Source organism: Amblyraja radiata, chromosome 1 (genome assembly GCF_010909765.2).
Source record: "Amblyraja radiata isolate CabotCenter1 chromosome 1, sAmbRad1.1.pri, whole genome shotgun sequence".
In the NCBI taxonomy this organism is placed as follows: Eukaryota; Metazoa; Chordata; class Chondrichthyes; order Rajiformes; family Rajidae; genus Amblyraja; species Amblyraja radiata.
The window spans coordinates 21,284,393-21,310,522 of NC_045956.1; the positions used below are offsets into that span (position 1 = coordinate 21,284,393).

The 26,130-nt window shown below is 43.9% G+C and overlaps 1 protein-coding gene across 2 annotated transcripts in view; it reads right to left on the reverse strand.

Moving 5' to 3' along the window:
- Nucleotides 1-26,130, reverse strand: part of alpk1 (alpha kinase 1) — a 137,984-nt gene that overhangs the window by 35,274 nt on the left and 76,580 nt on the right. For both annotated transcript variants that reach the window (XM_033018729.1, XM_033018737.1), the window contains 4 exons: nucleotides 10,285-10,483; nucleotides 3,035-3,094; nucleotides 1,562-1,648; nucleotides 691-767 (listed from right to left, as the gene is read on the reverse strand). In XM_033018729.1, coding sequence (XP_032874620.1) covers nucleotides 691-767; nucleotides 1,562-1,648; nucleotides 3,035-3,094; nucleotides 10,285-10,483 — 423 coding nt within the window. The remainder of the gene's footprint in view (nucleotides 1-690; nucleotides 768-1,561; nucleotides 1,649-3,034; nucleotides 3,095-10,284; nucleotides 10,484-26,130) is intronic.

Consider the following 26,130-nt stretch of genomic DNA (forward strand, 5'->3'; position numbering starts at 1 on the left):
AGTATGTATACAGTATGTGTACAGTATGTGTACAGTATATGTTGCTATGTGTACAGTATGTGTACAGTATGTGTACAGTATGTGTACAGTATATGTTGCTATGTGTACAGTATGTGTACAGTATGTATACAGTATGTGTCGCTATGTGTACAGTATGTGTACAGTATGTATACAGTGTGTGTACAGTATGTGTACAGTATGTATACAGTATGTGTCGCTATGTGTACAGTATGTGTACAGTATGTATACAGTATGTGTACAGTATGTGTACAGTATATGTTGCTATGTGTACAGTATGTGTACAGTATGTATACAGTATGTGTACAGTATGTGTCACTATGTGTACAGTATAACAATGAAACTCAACGGGACTTGACGACTTGAAGTTGCCTCAACATCTAAAGTGCCTTTCATGCCTGACTGCCTCCAGGCACAGACACTGCCAAGACCGACGAGGCATGTGTGAGTTGCCAAGGCTCTGCTATCATCCACAGAGCCAAGGGGTAAGCTGCTCTTTCCCTGTGGAAATTGCAGCAAGTTTGAAGGGAATGGTTGTTTTACTCTGTTCCAAGACCAGTGAGTATAGCTGCCGTTCAAACCTGATGGGTTGTTCAAATAAAGGGCTGCACAGTCAGGGGAAGAGAGGAGGGTTAGAATAAATGAGACAGGAAAAAATAAATCAAAACAGACCTTTTTATCTGGGCGAGGAAGCTCATAAAACCCCACAATGGAGGCCCAGATCAATTCCGCAGCTTCATACCACAATCCTAAAATGACAGAAACAAATCCAGCAAGATTCAGCACTCCCTTCACTGAATGTAGAATTATTTTTACAGTTCAATGTAAATTGGTACATCTATTTTTTTTTTTTTTCGTATCAAAAATAATTAATTTAATTACTATCACGATACAAAACCAAATCGTGGTGACACAACCACCGCCATATTACAAAATCACCAAATTATTCAGACTAAATTTCCAAACAACTATGTTACAATCCTTACATATATACTAAATAACTACTATACAACTATGTCCCTCTCTAACACCACCCGGGCGGGGATGTAACCCTGGTAAAGGGGCAAGCATCAGGCTCGGGCAAAGCTCTCTTCCACCTGGTGCCGTGACTGGCGGATGGCCAGCTTGGCCAGGCCATTGGTACATCTATTGGCTTTTTGTGTTTCCTCATATTTGGAAGGAAAACACTATTACGTCGGACCAGAATGGGTGAAGCCAGTCAGGCATTTTACAAGGAAGATGTATAAAGAAAAACATCTTCAGGAATGGATGGACATGAAAAGCTGGAGATGCTGTCTGACCCGCTGAGTTACTCCAGCTTTTTGAGTTAATCTCCGGTTTAAACCAGCATCTGCAATTCATTTCCAACACACATCTTCAGGTATGGGTCAGGCCGGTATGACAAGACAGTCTAGACCATTTAACATTCATTAAAAGGGCAAAATGGATGCACCAACTCATTCTTCACTCGCAAACTCCAACCAAGATACGTGATCCAATTCAGCAGCATGACAAATATATTAAACCTTGTGTCAGTTCTTACCAAGTTTTTGTAGTATTTGTCCCCTTATCTGAATGCTGACAGCCTGTACCAGTGTGCAATCGGTCTTGTTCTCGTAGACCCAAGTGCCTGAATGTCACAGTCAACAGTGGAGAAATCAATAGAAAAACCAAGCACAATATCCATTGGTCAGTCTTGTCATGCAGTTGATTAACTTTGCATTGGCAACTCAGTCCTTAACAAAGGGCAGCACGGTGGCACAGTGGCAGTGTTGTTGCCTTACAGCGCCAGAGACCCGGGGTTAAATCCTGGCTACTGGTGCTGACTGTATGTAGTTTGTACCATCTCCCCGTGACTACATGGGGTTTCCCCGGGTGCTTCAGTTTCCTCCCACATTCTGAAGGCATACGGGTTTGTAGGTTAATTGGCTTTGGTAAAGATTGTAAATTGTCCCTAGTGTGTGTCGGTTAGTGTTAGCGTGCGGGGATCGTTGGTGGGTGCGGACTCTGGCCTGTTTCTGCGCTGTATCTCTAACATAAACTAAACTAAGTAAGCCTGCATATATGGGAGAGATTAACTTTGCAGTTGATTATGAGTGGATGGAGTTTGACTGGTGGTAGGGAACGCGCATGAAGACCGTGCACCAGAAACATACGGTGGACCAAGAAGTGCCAGAGGGCTTGCTTGTGGTTACACAGTCACAAGTGAAGCCCTGCTTGATAATGCAAGGGAAGAGGGCTGTGGTGGTGGTGGACATTGGTGAGATGTGGAGAATGACAGCTTGGAAAGCCACCTCAACATGTAAATTGTAATTACATATAATTAATTGTTTGCATGAAAATAAACATCCTCAGGAGAATGATCACAATCTTCCATTAGGAGCTGTTAAGGTGAGATTTCTGATCTGGGAAATCAAACAAAAGCAAGGAATTTAGACTTTGGGAAGTTTTTAGTTTTAGAGATACTGCGCGGGAACAGGCCCTTCGCCCACGGAGTCCGCACCGACCAGCGATCCCCGTACATTAACGCTATCCTACTCACAGTAGGGACAATTTACACTTATACCAAGCCAATTAACCTATAAACCTGTACGTCTTTGGAGTGTGGGAGGAAACCGAAGATCTCGGAGAAAACCCACGCAGGTCACGGGGAGAACGTACAAACTCTGTAGTCGGGATCGAACCTGGGTATCCGCTGCTGCAAGCGCTGTAAAGCACCGGCTCTACCGCTGCACCACCGTGCCGCCCAGTTGGAGGAAAGAATCTAAAAACATATGCTCTCTGAAAACTGAGATGATAATTTGGTCTAACATCAGACTTGTTAATTGCTGTATTGGTAAATAAATGCAATAAGTAGCTTCTTTGTTTTCCTGTTTTATTTATGCCTGTTTGCAATTATTTATTGGAATTATTTATAATTTGCCTATAAATTCCTAAAATCAAAATGGCAAAACAATTAATTATGTATGTCTGTCGAAAGCATACACGAGATATTGTTATAAAAGTTATCACTAACCTGTTCCCCCACAATTATTGATCAGGCTGCTCAGGATATATTCAGCTTTCAGAAGTTTACCTGTCAATCATTTCGGGGAAAAAAAACACATTTATTTATGAAGTAATAACAGTGCAAATATATTTTTTATAAAAATCATCCCTGCAGACAATAGTATTGAGAAAAGGAACAGGGCTGGTGTGTAAGATGGTGGCAGAGTCATGCAGCAATGTTGTGGGAGGTCATGTCACTGCCTTAAGGGCCTGTCCCACTTACGTGTCCTTGGCACGCAAATTACGCGACCTCGTGGTCGCGTTGAACCGCGATGGTCCTGCGCAGGTCGGGCGCGATTACATGCATACGCACAGCGGTCTGGAGTGCGTGACGTCATTTGAAGATGGACACAAAGCTGGAGTAACTCAGCGGGACGGGCAGCATCTCTGTTGAGAAGCAATGGGTGACGTTTCATGCCGAGATCTTCTTCAGTCTGAAAAGAAGGGTCTTGACCCGAAACATCACCCATTGCTTCTCTCCAGAGATGCTGCCGGTCCCGCTGAGTTACTCCTGCATTTTGTGTCTATCTTCAATTTTCTTGGCCCCGCTCTGGGAGTAGAAGTGAGGGCGGATCCGGACCGCAATGGCCGTGAGCCCCAGGTCGAGTTCGGCAATCGTTTGCCTGCTTCTGCTGCTGTTGAAGGTGAGACGTTGCGTCGCGCCAGGGTCTTGGGCCTGTCCCACTTTGGCCGTCAGTTCCACGACAGGCCGTTGGCGCGTGAAGATTTTGTTCACTACTAAATTTCGGAGTCCCGTGCGATGTCGCGCACAACTACATACCCCTCCGCGCTTCTAAGTGGGACCGGCCCCGCACGACCATACGATGCCCGTATGCCTCAATGCGACCACAAGGTCGCGTAATTTGCGTGCCAAGGACACGTAAGTGGGACAGGCCATTTAGAGTTTAAGCCACTCGAGCTTGTTTCTGACCTCCGGTACTGTCTGTATGGAGTTTGCATGATCGTGTATGTGGGTGCTTCCAGTTTCCCCTCACATCCCAAAGACATGTTAATTGGCCACTGAATCGGCTACTCAGAATTGCCCCCAATGTAATTAAGTCGCAGGAGAATCAGTGTTGAGTTGATAGGCATGTGATAAAAAATACTTCACAGAGAAATAAGTGAGGCAATGGAACTGCTTTGACCTGGCTTAGCCTTGCTGGGCCAAATGGTCTTCTTCCACATCGGAAGAAATAAGAATACGATTACAATATGAGGTACCAAATATAATGAATATGTTATGTAGGATCCTTGTCTAAAATACAGAACCCTGCCAAGGCCCTATTGAGATCAGCTGTCTCCACATAAATAAATGGACCTGGAAATATTACTGTTCATTGCTATAGATTAAGTAATATATTTAAGGTGTACGTTATTTGATTATCTCTTTTTACTTTGGCCATTATTATATTATTCTACTGTCGAAGGTTTTCTGCTTTATTGGAGCTCAAAGATGGTTTCGGATAGGTCACAGGGGGTCACAGTTTAAGAATAAGGGAGAGGCCATTTAGGACTGAGATGAGGAAAAACTTTTTCACCCAGAGAATTGTGAATCTGTGGAATGCTCTGCCACAGAAGGCAGTCGAGGCCAATTCACTGGATGTTTTCAAGAGCGAGTTGGATACAGCTCTTAGGACTAACGGATTCAAGGGATATGGGGAGAAAGCAAGAACGGGGTACTGATTCTAGATGATCAGCCATGATCATATTGAATGGCGGTGCTGGCTCGAAAGGTCAAATGGCCTACTCCTGCACCTATATTCTATGTTTCTATGATTCTGTGACAGGAGAGGATCCACTGGTAATTCTGGCCAAATTGGAGCTGCCAGGACACTAAAATTGAGTAAAGGCTTCTGTGCTGCTAGGCCATTTGGTCAATTTAAATGTGCCTTTTGCAGAAATGGGACAAGCTGCAGAATGGTGCCAGTTTGTCTGGAGCCTAGATAAGAGTTGCAGGGAAAGAATGGGACAGCTGCAGATTCTTACAATTAGGTGTAAATTGCATGAAACGGATTGGGTGAATGCAAGCCAGACATACACATTGTAAATATTGTTGCAAAGCTTTACTTTGCTAGATGTTGATTGGGTTAAGTGTTGAGCATTGTCTGGGTTTCTTAAATATCCAAGCACATGTTGCATAATTTATCTTTGTTAACTTGCATCTAGAAACTTTGTCAGATACATTGTATTAGTCACTGTATTATTGGGTTAGGGAAATGTCTATCATGAACTGTGTTAATCGATATCTGTTATTGGACTGTATAGAGACCACCCCCATATGGTTCGGCCCCTCAAGGTTCAGGGACCTATAAAAGGCCGCTCCCACGAGGTCCTGTGGCGATCTTCTGGGAGAACGCTTGGGACTGCTTGACCCTATGGAGTGTCTCTGTTTGCACGAGGCTAGAAGGGCTTGGCCAAGCTGATTCAAGGATCGAACCCGCGGTGGTTAGTTATAGTAGTGGGGAACTGTTATTGTGTTTTTCCAAAATAAAGTTTAGATACGTAAGTGCTTGACTCAGTATTTTATTGACTGCAACTAGATTGGGGGAAGCTTAGAACGAGCTATTTACACCACGACCAAACACCTATGGGTGGACTTTCCAGTCAATGGTGAGGGCATGCTGCTGAGATGCAGCCTTTTGGAAGAAACGTTGGCTCAAAACTTGGCCGTCTCTCTTGGCACCCTTCTGAAGAACAGCAGGAATGTTTTTCCCATTTTCCTGCCCAGTAACTATGTTTCATTTAACCTCAGATCTAAACCAGATGACCTGCTTATTTACCTCCTCGTTATTTAAGGGTCCTTGCAGAATTGAAATAGACTGCTGTATTTCTAACACCACAGGAGTCAGGAGTCAAGAGTGTTTTCTTGTCATGTGTCCTAGATAGAACAATGAAATTCTTACTTGCTGCAGCACAACAGAATATGTAAACATAGTACTTGTGCAAGAAGGAACTGCAGATGCTGGTTTAAACCCAAGATATTCCCAAAAAGCTGGAGTAACTCATCAGTACAGGCAGCATCTCTGGAGGGAAGGAATGGGTGACCTTTTGGGTCGAGAGTCTGAAGAAGGGGCTCGACCTGAAACGTCACCCATTCCTTTTCTCCAGAGATGCTGCCTGTCCTGCTGAGTTATTCCAGCCTTTTGTGTCCATCTTCAGTTTAAACCAGCATCTGCAGTTCCTTCCTAAACATATTATCTGTATATATATCTATATATATACATACATATATACTGTATATACACACACGCCCACATGCAGACACACGTACACATACAAAACAAACAAATAATAATAGTGCAATAATAACAATAATAGTCTATGCAGTTCAGAACTTATTTGAAGGTTGTAGTGTTCCACAGCCAAAAGGCTGTTTCTGAACCTGGACGTTATAGTTTTCAGGCTCGTGTATCTTCTTCCCAATGGTAGGAGTGAAATGAGTGTGTGACCAGGGTTGTGCCGCTCTCTCATGATGCTGGCTGCCTGTTTGAGGCAGCAACTCTGCTACAACAGTGCTCCATTGCTTTAAAATCATGCTGAAAGATTTTTATATTGCCTTAAAAAGATAGTGTTGTTTGTTTATTAATACACAACACATTGGTATATAGAAATGTTCCTGAATCCTTCACACATTAGGTTACTTTTGAAGTGTGGATTTTTGTTGTGAAGATAAGCTGCCTTTAGTTTTCTCCACATTACCTGTCTAAGAAAGGAACCGACACTGGACCACAAAATTACACCAGATTGTTCAGTACACAGCCACTTAGAAATGTAAACATGCCCCAGTCTCTCCTTTCCTGCAGCTTCCTATTTTTACAGTGCTGTGGTTCTCAAAGGATTATGACCTGATCAATTGAATGAAGTAGGTGAGGCTTGTTAGCTCAGTGTCAGTGTGCTTTGTTCAGGGCCCATTCCAGTGAATTTAGACTAAAATCTAGACTGGTACTTTAAACTGATTCTTGATATGAGTGGGTGCAAAGGAGGCAGGGTGCATTTCAATGGTTCTTTGTTATCATATGTACCGAGGTACAGTGTAATTCCTTTCCGCATACAATTCGGTAAATTATTAGAAAATTTCGATTTTCCAGTATGCGTAGGATTCACAGAAACGGTTACAATTCAGGCGGAAGTGGTCCAGAGCAAACCTGTAGTTTGTTGGTTAGAGATGGCGTTTGACCCATCCATTCACCAGACCACTTGGGAGAAGTGAGGGAATGTGGGAAGACATTCAAATCTTCCATACACTCTCCCCAAGACTGCTTTCACTTCTGCAGGTCCAGGGAATCTGGCTGTTGAGAGTTAAATCCACAGGAATGAATTGCTGTATTGTAGCTCTGTATGTGCTCACAGGTTCACCCGCATAAGTTCAGAAGTACGGAATTCCTGAGCAGCTGATTGCCAGGAATTTTCTGGCCGGCTTATACACTTCTTCAAGTTCAAGTTTACATTTATTGTCACATGCACCAATTGGTACAGTGAAATTTGAATTACCATACAGCCATACGAATAAAAATAACACAATACACAATGGAATTTAACATGAACATCCACCCACAGCAGAATCAACGTTTCCCACCGTGAGTGAAGACAATAAAGTTCAGTCATCTTCCTCTTTGTTCACCCGTGGTCGGGGCCTTTTGAGCCCTCCGCAGTCGCCGCTAGGGCAGCCCGATGTTCAGGCCCTCTCGCCAGGATGATCGGAACTCCGAAATCGGAACGGAAGAAAATTCTTAGCGGCTTGGAGTTTCGGAATCGGCCACTTCTTACTGGAGACCGCGGCTCCCGAAGTCCACAGGCCGAGCTGGAAGGAGATTCAACTCTGGCGGCCCTCGGCAAAGGGATCCCACGACTCCACGATGTTAAAGTCAGCTCCGCTAGGAGCTCCGCAGACCACAGCTCCATGATGTTAAAGCAGCAAGGCCAACACTCCGGAGCCTCAACATGGCGATCCCCCGGTAAGGCATCGCCTGCTCCGTGATGGTAAATCAGTGCAGCGCCGCTGCTGAAAGGCCACGCCAATCCAGATGGTAAGCCGCGAAGGAGGGGGGGGGGGGCAAAGACGCGACTCGGAGAATAGTCGCATCCTCGACCAGGAAGTGACTGAGAAATGGTTTCCCCCTTACCCTCCCCTCCTCCCTCACATAAAAAGACTATGAAACCTCCAAAAACATTCTTTTAAACAGACTAAAAATAACAAAAAGACGAAAAAACAGACAGACTGTTGGCAGAGGCAGCCAATCGTATGGCGCCCCTGGTTCTTGGATTCAAACATGGAGGACAAGCGTCTACTGACTTCCCAGAATAACAATAAACCTGGACATAATTAGACCTGGTGCACGTTTAAAGCAAAGGAACGGCTGTGAAGGAGACAGGTAATTGGTGACAGAAATAAACTAATACCTATACTAGTATCAAGATTATCTAAGGTTGCAGCAGGATATAGATCCTGCCATTGCCTCACACAAGATGTGGATACAATTGGAAAGTTGGGTGGTGTGTTGGCAGATGGAATTTGATCCGGATAAGTGTGAAGTGATGCACATTTAGGAAGTCAAATATGCGTAGAATATAGTAAAAGATGGGCACAAAGAAGTGTTGATGAACAAAAGCCTGAGGGATCCCTGCACTATTCCATGCATGAGGCCACATGGAATAGGGTAGTGAAGATGGCTTCTGCCTATCCAATACTCCCTCACCTATCACCTGCCACACTTTGTCCTGGTCCTCCTCTCTTAGAGGTTTTCTTACATCCCTTGCCTGTCCCGCTGAGTTACTCCAGCTTTTTGTACCTAATCCAGTCTTAACAAGCTCTCAAAGCATTTCACACGGATTGAAGGTAGACAAGAAATGCTGGAGAAACTCAGCGGGTGAGGCAGCATCTATGGAGAGAAGGAATAGCGACGTTTCAGGTCGAGACCCTTCTTCAGGGGAGGGGGCAGGACAAAGAACAAATGTAGGTGGAGACAGTGGGACTAGTGGGAGAACTGGGAAGGGGGGGGGGGGGGGGGGGGGGGAATGAAGAGAGAGAGCAAGGGCTACCTGAAGTTAGAGAAGTCAAACTACCCAAGCGAAATATGAGATGCTGTTCCTCCAATTTGCACTGGACCACACTCTGGCAATGGACAGAAAGACTTTCATACGGATTGATAATGGGAAGGCCTCTGTTGCTCCAATCACCTTGGAGATGGGTTATTTCCAGATATTCCTGTCAAGACATCCAGTCATAATAAGAGCAGGCTTAGTGGGTATTCAACCAGTTCATTAGGGATTGGAGTAGAATTAGGCCATTCGGCCCATCAAGTCTACTCCACCATTCATTCATGGCTGATCTATATCTCCCTCCTAACCCCATTCTCCTGCATTCTCCCCATAACCCCGGACCCGTACTAATCAAAAATCTATCTATCTCGGCCTTAAAAAATATCCATTGACTTGCCGTCCACAGATAGTGAGCAACTGTGGACATTCTCGGCCAATATCTTGATAAATGAGAGTTTGGTATTATCCATTTTTATTCCCTTTATTTGTCTATTTTTAACTACAAACTGGATGCAACTTGAATAGCTTCTGTGCAGTGACCTTTCATCTTATGGTTTAAGTAGGCTTTTACCTAGCTATAGATCTAACAAAAGCAATCGCAAAATTGGGATCAATGTATTTAATAGTGACGTCAGACACTTCTCAGTTTGGTAAAGGCAACAAAGCAATGGGGACGTTCTCCAATTCAGGTAACTACAGGAGTGTGCTAAAACATATTGAGTTACTTCAATCAGCCAGCAGCTGCATTGTGTGTATAGTCAAGTGGCCATGCTGAAAAAATAAGTGAATGTGATGAAAGAGATAGGGAAAATCTGACAGAAAACTAATCTGTTGTATTAAACTCTTGATCAGAAGTATAGCAATTCAGACATCCCTCGTTTGAAATCGCCAGGGTACATTTATGAGACAACAAAGACACCAATTAGTATTTTCCACACCCATTCACAATCACTCTACCCTTTTAGCTCCAAGCCCTTTTCTCTCTGAGCCTTTGTGCCTCTTCAAAGGGTCAGCAGTGGGTTTGAAAAGATGGCACTATGCTCAGAGGAATGTCATTCTCCCTCTCCCTCTCCCCTCCACATCTCAAATAGAACAAAATGTCCTCTTGATTAGTCAAGTGCTTGTTAATTGGAGTTTAGCCACGAAAACACAGAGAAAGATCAACAGGCGTGACGTCACCTGAATTTGCAGAGACTCGGGCTTGGCGAATAACCACCTGTGGCGCGATTGGTATTGCCATGCAGCGTCTGTGCAAGGCCTTGGCGACCTGCAGCAGTTTGCTGGATGCATCGACCCAGTATAGAAACCTGTCAATCACGAAGACTGTGGCAGCTGCTGAAGCGTAGTCACCGACCGAGAGAGCGGTTTTCAAAAAGACCTGCGGAGAGAAAGTAGTTTAGTTTAGTTTAGTTTAGCGCCGAAACAGGTCCTTCGGCCCACCGATCAGCGCTCCCTGCACACTAACACAAGCCTACACACACTAGGGAGAATTTACACTTATACCATGTATACAAAACCCAAGACTATTAACCTACGTACCTGTACGTATTTGAGTGTGGGAGGAAACAGGAGATCTCGGAGAAACCCCTCGCAGGTCTCGGGGAGTATGTACAAAATCCGTATAGACAGCGCCCATTGTCAGAATCGAACCCGGGACTCCGGCGCTGCAAGCGCTGTAATGAGCCTGTCCCACTTAGCGATTTTTCAGGCAACTGCCGGCAACTGTCAAGTCGCTGGCAGTCGCCTGAAAAACCAGCAACTGGAATGGCGACTGTCAGAGTGGAACGCGCGCACACACACACACACACACACACACACACACACACACACACACACACACACACACACACACACACACACACACACACACACACACACACACACACACACACACACACACACACACACACACACACACCCACACACACACACACACACACACACACACACACATCGCTTCCTTCACCAGCCCGTTATGCAGGCAGTGGGACAGGGCAAGCGGGGAGGAGCGCTGTCTGAGTGAAATTCATACAGTGCAAAGCCAAGGTGGTACAGACACACACGCGATGAACAGGAAGGTTGGCGCTGTAAATAAGATGGCTAAAGCACAGTGTATGGTAAGTACTTAAGAGGGGGGAGAAGGGGGGAGAAGGGCAGAGATGGAGTGGAGACAACTTTTAAGAAGCCAGAGATACTCGGCTGTGAAGCTCGGCGGACATTAGCATTACCGGTCGCTTATCCTTGGTTCTGAAAACTACTATCTTTCCCAATGAGCCAATGAAATTCACCGGTCAGCACCGGCTACAACCTATGTGAACGTTCTACCTCTTGGCAACCCACTAGGCCCTCCTGGCGACCCGCCTACGGCACGAAAACTCTTGGTTCTCTCCGTGGCGGCTTTATTCTTGTCGCCGCTAATTTTTCAACATGTTGAATAATTTGCGGTGACCATAATGAGGCCGCGACTAGTTCCCAGAATGCGAGAACTCCTCATGACCATGAAGACGACTCCCCAACAACCACATGTGGCAACCATGTGGTGACTGCATAGTCTCCTGCAGTTGCCTAAAAAGTCGCCTAAGTGGGACAGGCCCATTAGGCAGCAACTCTACCGTTGTGCCACCATGTTTCCTTAAATAACAGTTCTCTGCAGTATAGATACTTAGGGTATCTCTGCAGTACAGTTAATTAGGGAGAAAAAAATGTCCAGTCGTCATCTCCAGTCCCACAAGAAGCCAAAACAGTCCCCTCCGGCTTTTTAATATATTGCAGTTTAACCTAAATGGCAGGATGAACAGCTTTGACTATATAATAACAAGCAACTCCACAAAGATGCTTCTAAAGTACGGGCGTTTCTGGCACAGTTCGAGAAGATTAATGAAGCATGTATTTTAAGGAAAACAACCTAATACTAAACCTGGGGAAATCCCATCACCATACCAACAACCCCTACCTCAGCCCTCTGAAAATAATAAAATGCACTGCCAATAATTGGAATTGACCAGTTGGAGGTGAAAGTTCAATGAAAGTTGAAGGAAGGAACTGCAGATGCTGGTTTAACCCGGAGATAGACACAAAAAACTGGAGTAACTCAACGGGTCAGACAGCATCAGACAGAAGAAATAGGTGACGTTTTAAATCTGAAGAAGGGTCTTGACCCAAAATGTCACCTATTCCTTTTTCCAGCTGTCTGACCCGCAGAGTTACTCCAGCTTTTTGTGTCTATCTTTGGTTCCATGCGTGGTGGGGTGGAAGATTGAAACCTTCACGTGGTCCGCCCTGTTTCGACTAATGCAATCAATTCGACGTGCACACACGGAAGATCAAATAGAACAAGTTGTCCAACAACTTTAGGCTGTGCACGCCACATGAAAGAAGAAGAAGTAACATTGGTGGTAATTATATCTTCAGCTGATAGTGTGACCCAGGCAATATTGGACGAGTATCCCCTCGCACATTTATTTTTGCTTCTGTATTTCAGTATCGGAGTAAAGAGGTTCTTCTGCAGTTGTACAGGGCTCTGGTGAGACCACACCTGGAGTATTGTGTACAGCTTTGGTCTCCTAATTTGAGGAAGGACATCCTTGTGATTGAGGCAGTGCAGCATAGGTTCACGAGATTGATCCCTGGGATGGGGGGACTGTCATATGAGGAAAGATTGAAAAGATTATGCTTGTATTCACTGGAGTTTAGAAGGATGAGGGGCTCTCTTATAGAAACATATAAAATTATAAAAGGACTGGACAAGCTAGATGCAGGAAAAATGTTCCCAATGTTGGGCGAGTCCAGAACCAGGGGCCATAGTCTTAGAATAAAGGGGAAGCCATTTAAGACTGAGGTGAGATAAAAACTTTTTCACCCAGAGAGTTGTGAATTTATGGAATTCCCTGCCACAGAGGGCAGTGGAGGTCAAATCACTGGATGGATTCAAGAGAGAGTTAGATAGAGCTCTAGGGGGCTAGTGGAATCAAGGGATATGGGGAGAAGGCAGGCACGGGTTATTGGTTATGGACGATCAGCCATGATCACAATGAATGGCGGTGCTGGCTTGAAGGGCCGAATGGCCTCCTCCTGCTATTTTGTATGTTTCTATGTTGAGAGATATACTGTGGGTGGCCGATTGAGTATTGCTCATGTTACACAGTCATGAGCAATTTAATTGTAATTAATTTATTAGTCAAGTACGTAAACGTACAAGGAATTTGATTATATGCTCCATACGTGAATGTACAGATACACAAGTCCAACCATGCACGCGGGCATAACAGATGATCTACGCATTAACACTCTATGCCGGTTGTTCAGATTCAAGTAACTCAAAGCGACGGGCCAGTAAGTCGGATGCAATTCCAGAGGATTAATCCAGATAAGGCATGGGTCTGTGCAGTCCATTTCAAGAGTGATGAAACTAAGTGAGAAATATATTTAGCATGATATGGTGAAAGACGCAATCATGTTTCAACCTTTCCAATCATAGTCTGATAAAGATTTGTTTTTTGAATTAAAATAAATATATCTTCAAGACTAAAGCTAAAAGTTCACCCTCCAAAATCTGGCAGGTGCAGCACAGACCCATATGTTACCAAGATTACAGATCAAAAATGTATTACTTATTGGCCTGGTTTTAGTGACTGCTTTATCCTATGATAAAAGATGACTTTTACACAGAACTATGTCTTGCTGCCCAGAATAGAATCCTCAGTCAGAGGTGAAGTAAAATAATAATCCCAGTGCTCCATTGTTCCAGCACCATCCAATGCAGAGATATATGGGTGGCACAACTCCCTGTATTGTCCCATGTGTAAACGGTGGCAACTAACACCTAGACAACACACCTCCTGAATCAGGTTCATGGTCTGGACATGGACTGGATTGGTATCTTTCAACAGGAGGCTCTAAACTGTGGCATTTCTGGCAATATCTCAATCAGTCATGCTATAGTGAAACGTGAATCAACGTTTGGGACGGATGAGTGGGGTAACAATGACAATAAAGTCAATGCAGCATGACCACGATGATGAGACGGAATGAATAGACCAACTGCTCCAATGACAGATCTTAACCAAACACTGAAAAATAATGTCAATACATGGCAGTCAGTGGGGAAGAAAGTGAAGGCGCAACATCATGAAGGGGAAACAAAAGTGTTCTAGTCGTGTCAGTAATATGACCATCCGATTTACTCCGTATCTGGTTAAGATGTAAGTGTTCCTCAATGATTACCACTTATTTAACATTCTACACAATGATGTTTTATTTATAGTGGTCCGCGCATTGTATTAGGAGCTAAATTAACAATTTGTCACAGTTTATATTTGGTGATGTTTCATAGGAAATGGAGTTATCATTGAACAGGAAGGATAATGGCAGTAGTATCTGTCATATAATGACAGTAGATTCTGTCAAATAGAGAATGCTGCTTTGGGGTTATATTTAGGTTACAGAAACATCAGCATGAACCTCTACATGATAATTGAGGCCATGTAACGAATTCCATGCAAAAATGATTTGTTAGAAAGCTATTGTCCCGTTTTGTTTAACAGTGTATAATGTTTCTCACTAGCTACCTCGTTTCCTTTTAAACATTCTCCAATAAAATGTTTAACTGCCCAATCAATGAAATAAAGTCAAAGGCAATTCTAATGCTACACGGGTTAAGAGTTGAAGCAGCCATTAAGAAGAATAATGCAGAATTAGGTGTGAAATTGGCAGTGAAAGATTAACATCCTTATTTGATCGAGGTTTGAAATATACATGCTTTACTAAATTAGTTAAAAAGCAGACAAACAATGCAAGACATAAATAATAATATAATAGCCTTCCAGTATCAGCTGCCTGTGACAAAATTAAACTCCACACAGTAAATAAGATACTTGCTTTATATCTGCATTGAATCATTTGGAGCTGTGTTGTTCCCACTTTGTTCACTGCGCCCCATGCCTGTCCCTTTTAAGCTATTGTGTCAGTGGAAACTCATTCCTCCTTCTTTTGGTCCATATGAATAACCCCTCTCTTCAAACTACTTTCCACCACTGGCAGGTACCCTTTAGCTCAGTTACGAATTTTAGCTGAGAATTCACGATTGCTGAAAACATTTCAACATGAATTTCACTCTGTACGTGGCTACTGCAAACATCTTATCTGCCATCTACATATTGATGAAAGAGATTCTCTAATGGTTAATTCAAATGGGATTTTATCGAAAGTATTATACTATTCTCTATAAACCATAACATTGTTTGATATGATTTGTCCCAGGAAATTATGTCTGGTTTGCTTTAATTTATTAAATGAACAATGTTTTAAAAATGTTTTACCTTGCTGTGCTGGAGTTGTAGGTACCAGTAAATAGTTGATAATGGTAATTATTTCTGAATACAAAGAAGTTGCTCTCAATTACAAGAATTATTTCTCATTCATTTACATGAATATTAAATTTTTAAATATTCCTTATACTAAATGTTCACACTACACTTTTTCCCCCAGTGTTGTTGATTCTATGGCTGCTGATAAATCATTTTGTTCATTAGACTGGTTGAAAATGGTCTATAATTCATAGAGTACAAAGTAATCGCTCTGAATGCCAACAAAGCAACATGTAATTTAACTCTTAAAGTGCTGGCAGACACAATCTCAAAAAGCTGGAGTAAATCAGTCGAGACCCTTCTTCAGACCCTACCCAAATGTCACCCATTCCTTCTCTCCAGAGATACTGCCTGTTCCGCTGAGTTACTCCAGCTTTTTGTGTTTATCTTCAGTTTAAACCGGCATCTGCAGCTCCTTCCTACACAATAAACTCCACAATGCCTCGGGCTAGAATATTTGTTTAGAGGCATAGAATGATACAGCGTGGAAACAGGCCCTTCTACCCAACTTGCCCACACCGGCCAACATCTCCCAGCTACACTAGTCCTACCTGCCTGCGCTTGGTCCATATCCCTCCAAATCTGTCCTATCCTGTTTCGCTTTGTTTTAGTTAATGTTGTGATATAAGAAACTTGGCATCCGCTGACAATAAAATACAAACAATTACAATTTAAAAATAAAAAACAGTATTACCCCAACCATCCAAAATTTCTAAATAAAAACTAAAAACTGGAAACATTTTATTCTGCTCCCTTTCTATCTCAGTTTATATTCAATGCCGGTTATCTCTCAATTGGCAGAACTCTGATCCGAGTCAGAATATTGTGAGTTCAAGCCCCACCTCAGATCTGAAGATGTGATTATAAGAATCCACGTTGATGTACCTGCTCAATACTAACAGAGTCATTTACTGTTGGAAGACGCTTTAAATTGGAGTCAAATTGTAAAATTCTACATAAAGTTATTTTGAAAGTAATGCACTGGGTACTGCTGTTTATCAATGTTTATGATAATCAATATCTATCCCTCAGTCAGCACGACCAAGTAAAACGAGATTATCTGGCCATTATCGCATTCCTGTTTATTGGACTTGCTGTAACCAAAGTTCGATGCCAAGTTTCTTTTTTTTAATATATTTTTATTAGAAGCAAACACATATTACAAACATTTCATGTATATCAGTCGTACATTGTTAATATTATCAATTGTGGATTGGTTCTGCTTCTAGTTTTTTTTTAAAGATAGGAAGTAAGAGAGAAAGAGGAAAAAAAAAGAACAGAAATGTCAAGATAAAAAAAAGAATGGAATGATTTACTAATAATACATCTTTGGAGATAGGTTCGTGGATTATAAAGTATAACTTTTCATCTAATCCTGAGTTCAAGCTTCGGTTAGGTTCCCGTGCTGAACCAATCTACCTCTTCAATAGTCAATGAATGGAGACCATATTCTAACAAAAAGTTCTTGTTTGTCCATTAAGACAAATCTGATTCTTTCCAGGTGTAGGGTCTCCGACATTTCCATAATCCACATTTTAATTGTGGGGGTTATAGGGCCTTTCCAAAATTTTAGTATTAATTTTTTCTCAGTTATTATACCGTAGACAAGAAAGTCTCTTTGGTTTGTTGTGAGTGTTAGACGTTGTTCTGTTATGCTAAGTATTATTAGTTTTGAATCGGGATCTAATTTAGTATTAATAACTTTAGAAATTATTCTACAAATATCAATCCAGAAATGTTTGATATTTGTACAGTTTACAAAAGTATGTGCTAGGTTAGCCTCTACATGCTGACATTTATCACAGATAGGAGAGATATGTGGGAACATTCTATTTAGCCAAGTTTCGTATATCACAAAATTTTGAAAAGATTTGAAAATGTTTAATAGCAATAGGTTGCTCTGGGTTTAGGAGTTGATTCCATTGGATCTGGAGTAACATACAGGCCAGCATATTGATTGAAAGATATCGTAAAGGAACAGACCTTTTGCCCCACCGAGTCCACACCATCCATTGATCAAACTAGTTCCATGTCATCCCATTTTCGCACCCACTCCCCATACACTAGGAGCAATTTATAGAGGCCAATTAATCTGAAACCCACACGTCTTTGTGGTTTAGGAGAAAACCGGAGCACCCGGAGGAAACCCATGCGGTCACAGGGAGAGCATATAAACTCCACACAGACAGCACCTTGAGGTTAGGATTGTTCCCAGGTCTTTGGTGCTGCGAAACTGCAGCACTACCAGCTGCGTCACCTTGTCGCCCTAATTATCCGGGCAGATTTCCCAGTAGGACACCAGTGAAGCAAATGTGACTTTACAATAAGGTCCAGGAGTGGCCAAACAATTCATCCTATCTTTGTCACCGGATGGGACCATGAACATTATCAGTTAGAATTTTCTTGGAGGCACATGGAAGGACCCATTTTAGTTGTCAATACATGACAGCTGCGCTGAAATAGTTCCTCTTGGGCCTTCCCTTTAGATCTTCCACTCGACAGTAAAGGGATCAAATCAAAGGAACTCTGTATGGAGTCACTACATATTGCAGGAGTATTATCAGTGAAGTAGCATCTTCTTTAACTGTGCCTCATGTGCTGCACAGTGGTGAAGCAGTGGAGTTGCTGCCTTACAGCGTTAGAGACCTGAATTCGTCCTGACTAAGGGTGCTGTTTGGACGGAGTTTGCACGTTCTCCTTGTAAACGCCTAGGTTTTCTCCAGGTGCTCCGGTTTCCTCCCACACTCTAAAGATGTACAAGTTTGTAGGTTAATTGGTTTCTGTAAATTGTAAATCGTCCCCAGCGTGTAAGACAGTGCAAGTCTACAGGGTGATCGGGTGTAGAGGACGTGGGTTCGGTGGGCTGAAGGGCCTGTTTCCATGCTATATCTCTAAAGTCCAAAGTCAGAACCTTTATCCCAAAGTGGAAATAATAAAGATGTGAGAGCATACAGTAGATATAAGACGGGAGGGGAAAATTTTAAAGGAGATGTGAAGGGCGTTTTATTTACACCGAGAGTTGTGGGTATTTATTACGTGCTGTCAGGAGTGGTGGTGGAGGCAGATATGATAGTAGCATTTAAGAGGCTTTTAGATAGGCACATTGATATGTAGAACGGAGCAGGATGGATTGTGCAGGCAGTGGAGATTAATTTCTTGGCATCATGTTCGGCATGGACATTGTAGGCCGAAGAGCATATTGCTGTGTTGTACTGTTTAATGTTCTATGTAAAGAAGGCTTCCAGAAGGATCTTTGATGTCATGAGGGAGGTGTCACTGCTCCAGCCTAAGAACAGTGCAACGGCTAGTAGAGCTGCTACCTCACAGCTCCAATGACTTGGGTTCAATCCTGACCTTAGGTGCTGTCTATGGGGGCCCGGAACAATGACATTTTTACATTCAGCAGTTTAGCAGGCACATGCACACATTACTGTAAAGCTGCTGCGATGAAGAATGTCATTGTTTCATTGTTGGTGCATAAGGCAACAAAGAAATGTACCAACACCCAGAGACATCACTCAGCAGATCAGCAAAGGTAATTGATGGTCTCTTTAAGGAGTGTGGGCAGGCAGTCCTTCATGCAGCTGAATGCCTGTTCAGCCCTGCAAGATTACCGCAGAGTGTAAGCTGGAGCACTGAGATGTGAAGAGGTAGCATCAATTTCAGGTCAGTTTCATACCCTAAACCTGACTGCATTCAGTTCTGTGTACGAAATGAAATGCAGATGCTGGTTTAAACACAAAATGCTTGGGTAACTCAGCCCAGACGTCTGAAGAAGGGTCTCGACCCGAAACATCACCCATTCATCCTATCAAGAGATGCTGCCTGTCCCGCTGAGTTACTCCAGCATTTTGTGCCTAGCTGCATTCAGTTCTGCTCATGATTAAAAGGAAAGATAGCCAGGAATAATGGGACTGAACTGGAGGGGGTGCAGAGGAGATTTGTGAAGTTGTTGCTGGAGCTGAAAAAGCTGCAGCTGTGGGGACCTATTGGATAAGCCAGGGTGTTTTAGAACATAGAACATCTCAGCACAGGAACAGGCTCTTCAGCCCACAATGTTGATACTAAACATGATGCTATGAGAATGCAGGGTGACTTGGACAGGTTGGGGGAGTGGGCAGATGCATGGCAGATAAAGTTTAATGTAGATAAATGTGAGGCTATCCACTTTAGTATCAAAAACAGGAAGGCAGATTACTATCTAAATGGCATCAAGTTGGGAAAAGGGGAAGTACAACAGGATCTGGCGGTCCTTGTTCATCAATCTATGAAAGTAAGCATGCAGTACAGCAGGCAGTGAAGAAAGCGAATGGCATGTTGGCCTTTATAACAAGAGGAGTCGAGTATAGGGGCAAAGAGGTCCTTCTGCAGTTGCACAGGGCACTAGTGAGACCACACCTGGTGTATTATGTGCAATTTTAGTCCCCTAATTTGAGGAATACATTCTTGCTATTGAGGGAGTGCAGCATAGGTTTACAAGGTTAATTTCGGGACAATGGGACTGTCATATGCTGAGAGAATGGAGTGGCTGGGCTTGTACACTCTGGAGTTTAGAAGGATGAGAGGGATTCTTATTGAAACATATAAGATTGTTAAGGGTTTGGACACGCTAGAGGCAGGAAACATGTTCCCGGTGTTGGGGGAGTCCAGAACCAGGGGCTACAGTTTAAGAATAAGGGGTAAGCCATTTAGAACGGAGACAAGGAAACAATGGAGCATCGATCAATGGAGCATCGATCAGGCAAGGGATCGCAGGCCCCACAGTGGGGTTCAAAGTCAGTCTCGAGCAAAGACACCAGCTCCTTGATGTTAGGCCGAAGAGCGACCGGAGATATGATCCAGAAAACAATTGCAGCTCCGGCAAGGTAAGAGGTTGAAAATAAATTCCCCCAAACCCCCCCCCCCCACACACATAAAACATACCAGAGAACAGTAACACATACTTTTAAAACGCACAAAAAAGACAGACAGACTGTTGGTGAGACTGCCATCGCTGACGGCGCCACCCGGTGGAATTTGCAATTACACTAATTAGACATTTTCCCTGTCAACTGTTCATTGCTGCAGCAAGGACAAACTTGCTGAATTACTTTCTAAAGTGTTTGTAAAAGTTTACATCTGTTTGAGTCGCCGCAAAATAAGTAGTTCAGCGACGGTTTGAAAGTTAGCATCGTTTGCAACCTCGTGAGGTCATGAGGAGAGGCAGAAATTAATGAACGCAGGCCGCAGCAAACATTTCCATTTCAAACACAGCAGCTCGCCATAATAGGAAAGGGAAAATGAATCCTTTTTAAATGCAACTTGAAGCTACCAATATCCCGAACGGTTCCTAAATAGAAAGGATGAGAGCTGCTCGGTCACCTGCTACTGAGGGACGTGTAAACCAGTACAATTTAATTTCTTGCCCATGTGTCTGGAATTTTAGAGAGTGTACATTTTTTTTAAACTTTATACTCCCCTCCTGAGTTCTCTTCTTCCTTGGGAACATGAATTTCTCATTTACTACATAAGATTTATATCATGTTTTGCATCCCCGAATATTCCCTCCCAAATCTCTGCAATTAAGCTTTTCAGGTTTTATTATCAGAGAGTGCTTGGGGCAATCAAACAGTGAGGCTAGAAATCAGAACCAATTTGTAAATTGCTTGTTCATTTCTGGGATATTACTGGTGATTTTCCTGATGTTTACCCCAAGGGAACTATTGACCAGATCTCCACCAGTTTATCTCATAGAAACAGAAAACAGATGCAGGAGGAGGCCATTGGCCCTTCGAGCCAGCACTGCCATTCATTGTGATCATGGCTGATCATCCACAATCAATAACCCATGCCTGCCTTCTCCCCATACCCCTTGATTCCGCTAGCCCCTAGAGCTCCATCTAACTTTCTTTTAAATTCAGTAGAGTAGAGAATAAGGGATCAGAGCAAGAACTGGGAGCAAAACTGGAGGGCAAGTTGGGTTTGTTTTGAGACAAGCAGATAATGAGGTCAGAAATCAAAACCAATCAGTATTTCCTTGTGTATTTCAGAGATACCGGTCTATTCGGGCTGATTTTTCATGTTTTTCTCTTAGACAACAGTGACCAGATCTCCACCAATGTACCTCATGTCGTCACAGGGCCACTTGTTAAACAGCAAAGGAAACAGTAATTTCTTGAAGTCCATAGGATGAATAGTAAGCATGGGGCTAACAGTACAGGGTTCCTAACCATGTGTTGCTTTGTGAGGATGTGGTGACCTCAGAGCAGCCTGCACCGCTCATTCCCCGCACAACTTTGTTAACTTGCCCTGCATGAACTTAAAGGCACATTTTACAAAGAATGGTGTCACCTTGTACATGATTGGTACAAAAGTCATGCCCAGTCTGATTCACTGGATTTGCCCAACTAAATTTCTAGAAAGACTCAAAATTACATAGAAATAGTTTGAATTAATAGTGAGAGAGAAAGAATGAGAGACACGGAGAGGAGAGTGAGAGAGAATGAATGTTTTATAATATGGAAACAATTCCTTTAGTTGATTTCATATTTGCCCAACATCAACCACCGATCTCTATATTACTAAAACTCTCATCTTGTTTGTTTGCCTGTTTGTTTGTTTGTACCTATATTTGCGCAAGATAACCTTACAATTTTTGGCCCACCTTACTCAACATTGTGCTGTGATGTAAATTAAACACGTTTCGTTCAGATGATGGGATATTTTACAAGTTATTGACATTTAAACTTAAAAAAAATAAAACAGCACCTCCACTTGCCCTGTCCCCACCCATTGCCCATCCCACTTGCCCTGCCCCAATTACCCCACCTCCCTTGCCCTGTCCCCATTTGCCATTTTACTTGACAGACATCACAAAGGACACCCCACAGGTCCTCAACTGTGCCTGCGCAGTTGGGGCCTTTCAAGAATTTCAAACCGCCATCTTTTTTTCCAGTAACAACGGTGACCCGAGGGCTCCATGGGTAAGTTTGCTTCTATTTCAATTTCTGGCCTCCTCCGGGCCATGGGCTGGGGATGGAGCCGGTGCGGGGAACTGGGGTGGGGAGAGGCCGCGCCAGATACCCTCGGCCTCTCCCTCCCCCTCTCCTGCTTCCAGGACGCTCGCTCCCACCCCCCACCCCCCACCCCTGAGAGCACACGTATCAAGCCCCACCCAGCTCCAGGACGTCACCTCTCCCCGGCTCCAGGACGTTTGCCACCCCCCTCCCCGGCTCCAGGATGCTCGCCCCCCCCTCCCCGGCTCCAGAACCTTCCCCTCCCTGATAGCCCCCGCTTCAAGCCCTCCCGACAGCCCCCGCTTTAAGCCCCCCCCAGACAGCACCAGCTTCAAGCCCCTCCCCGACAGCCTCTGCTTTAAGCCCTTCCCCCATCAGCCCCCGCTTCAAGACCCCCCGACAACTTCCACTTCAAGCCCCTCCCCTCGTCATCACCTGCTTCAAGCCCCCCCCCCCCCGACAACCCCCGCTTCAAGCCCCTACCTCGGCTCCAGGACACCAGCACCCCCCCAGGCTCCAGGACGCTCACCCACCCCCCCCCCCCCCACCGATAGCTCCCGCTTCAAGACCCCACATCAAGCCGCCCGACAGCCCCTGCTTCAAGTCCCCCACCTGTCAGCCCTGACTTTACACCACCCCCCCCCCCCACCACCCCCACGACAGCCCTTACTTCAAGCCCCCTCCCCCCCCCCCCAACAGCCCAAGCTTCAAGCCCTCCCACCGTCCCTGACAGCCCCCCGCCTCAAGTACAACTTCATCGGGGCCGGTGGTGGTTTACTGAAATTGTGTTTAGGCTGCTTTTTTAACTTAATGCGAGAATAAGGAAAAAAAGCGCTGCAGGATGGTCAAGGAATAACACAAAGGGACGTCGAGAAGCAGCACGAGCAGAAGGGTACAAGAGACGCAACAAGAGAGAACTCAACGTCTCGCAGATCAACGAGAAAGAACGCAAAGAAGAAGGGGTGAAGAGACACAACAAGAAACAACTGAACATCTCGAGGATCAACGGGAAAGAACGCAAAGAAGAAGGGATTAAGAGATGGGAGATGAAAGAACTAGCAGACTGGCTGAACAGCGGGTCAGAGATACAACAAGACGAAATGCACAACTCTCAAGGAGAAATCGTTCTGCTGATGACCAAGGTTTGCCCTCAGTGTCGAGCGTACCATTTTTCTGGAGAAACTGCCAACATTGGCTGTATGAAGGGTCAGATGATCATTGCTCCTCTGCAGGCACCGCATGATGAACTCATGAGATTGTATACATTTGACACACCATAAGCAAATGAGTTCAGAAAGAATATTAGACAATACAGCTGTCTCTTTCAACTGATGTCATTCGGTGCCAAGGAAGTGGTGCCACCTGGATGGAATCCTTCAGTGATCATCCAAGGCAAGATTCATCATTACCTTGGTTCATTGATGCCTCACCTAGACCAACAAAGTCGATTCTTGCAGATCTATTTTATGGACCCCCAAGATAGCATTGAATTGCGAATGGGTACACTGCAAAATGCTGGTATTCAAATGGAAATTGTTGCAATGCTTGAAAACTTGATAAGACAAAACAGCTCTTACATTCAATCACTTAAAATGGCAAAGGAAAGAATTGAAGATTTACCAGAGGCATCAATCGTCATTCATCCAGTTCGTCGGCCAGCTCTGGAACATGAAAGACGGTTTAATACACAAATTGCCAATGAAGTTTCCGTCATAATAGCAAACGATAATGACCCTGAGGCAACTTCATGGCACATTGTCTTGAAAGAAAGAAGAGGAGGTCTGCAAATCAATATGTCATTGATATGGCAGCTAAGATTGAGGGTGATAGGCTCAATTATATTCGCATGAATAAAGCATAGTTGAGATCAACAACTTACAATGGCTTCATGGATGCATTAAACGATAATGATGGTTTGGAAAACATCGTAAAGCGCATCATCCTCTCTTCGACATTTGTCGGTGGACCAAGATACATGATGGAACGATGCCAGGACGCCATGGTGTACGTGCAGAAGTATGGCAATGCTTCATTCTTCATTACGGTGACTTGCGATCCGAAGTGGAGTGAGATGCGACAGTGCCTCTTTCACAATCAGCAGTCGTGTGATAGACCAGACTTGATTGCAAGAATATTCGATCTGAAAAGAAAACTATTCATCAAGTACCTCATTGGACCACATGGCCTCTTTGGCAACTGTATAGCTTTCATCTTGACTGTGGAATATCAGAGGAGAGACCTGCCTCATTTGCACTGTCTGCTTTGGCTTGACGAAGCGAGTAAGCCAAGACCAAAACATTTTGACAGATTTGTGCAAGTTGAAATACCAGACCCGCAAGTTGATCCTGAGCTGCATGATTTGGTACTCAAGCACATGATTCATGGACCGTACTGCAACCACATCTCTCCATGTTGGAAGGATGGAAGATGCAGTAAGAGATTCCCAAGGCCATTTTCCGAGAGCACAAGGTGTGGAAATGATTCATATCCTCTGTACAGGAGAAGATCTCCAGACATGGGAGGATTTCAGGGACATCAAGAGGGACGCCGGAATCAACATTACTTCTGATTGGGCGGTGCCCTATAATGCTCAACTGTTGAAGTTGCTCAAATGTCACATCAACGTTTAGATATGCTCCTCTGTAAAGTCAGTCAAATATGTGATCAAGCACACCTTGAAGGGGAGTGATCACGCCGTTTTTGGAGTTAACAGGGGTGACAAAATTACAAAGTACTTGACTGGCAGATACATTGGTCCATCAGAAGCATGGCAGTTTCCTGAGGTCTCTACGGAGAGCTAACGTCTCACAGCCGCTGCTGCTGTCCTTCTATCGATGCGCCGTGGAAAGTATCCTCACCTATGGAATCCTGGTGTGGTTTGCCAGCTGTACTGTGGCTGAGAGGAGGGCGCTGCAGGGAATTATAAAAACTGCGCAGCGCATTACAAACGCTAACCTGCCCTCCTTGGATGACATATACAAGGCCCGATGCTTGCGCAGGGCCATAAATATCAAGAAGGACACATCCCACCCTGCCAACCACCTTTTTACTCTGCTACCCTCTGGGAGGCGATTCAGGTCTCTGCAGGCTCGCACCGGTAGACTAAAAAATAGTTTCTACCCATGTGCGATAAAAGAGCTTAACTCCAATAGTGAACACTGGGAAGCAAGAAGTAACTTTGAGGAATATCGCTAAATTCTTTTAAACTCTTTTAAAAATGTATTACTATTTTACTATTAACTGTACATATGTGTATTGGTTGTCGTGTTGTATTTCTTTTAACGGAGGAGAAGCAAATGGAATTTCGTTGCTCAGTTTTGTGCAATGACAATAAACATATTCAATTCAATTCAATCAATCCTTGGATTTCCGACTCATGAGAGATACTCCGCTCTCCCTCGACTCCAGGTACATCTACCGCAAGAACAACGACTCGTCATCAGAGTTGATGCTGTTCAGCAGGAGATTAATCATGATATCGCGAGAACGACTTGAACTGAATTCATGGCGTGTTCTCAAGAGCCATTTGCAGGAACACTGTACTATGCCGATGTTCCCCGATTTTACACATGGAACAATAGGAGATAGGAAAGAAGGAAGGTTGGGAAGAGAGTGGAAGATCATCCAGGTATTTTTGAAGCCAACGTTCTGGGACGAGTGTATAC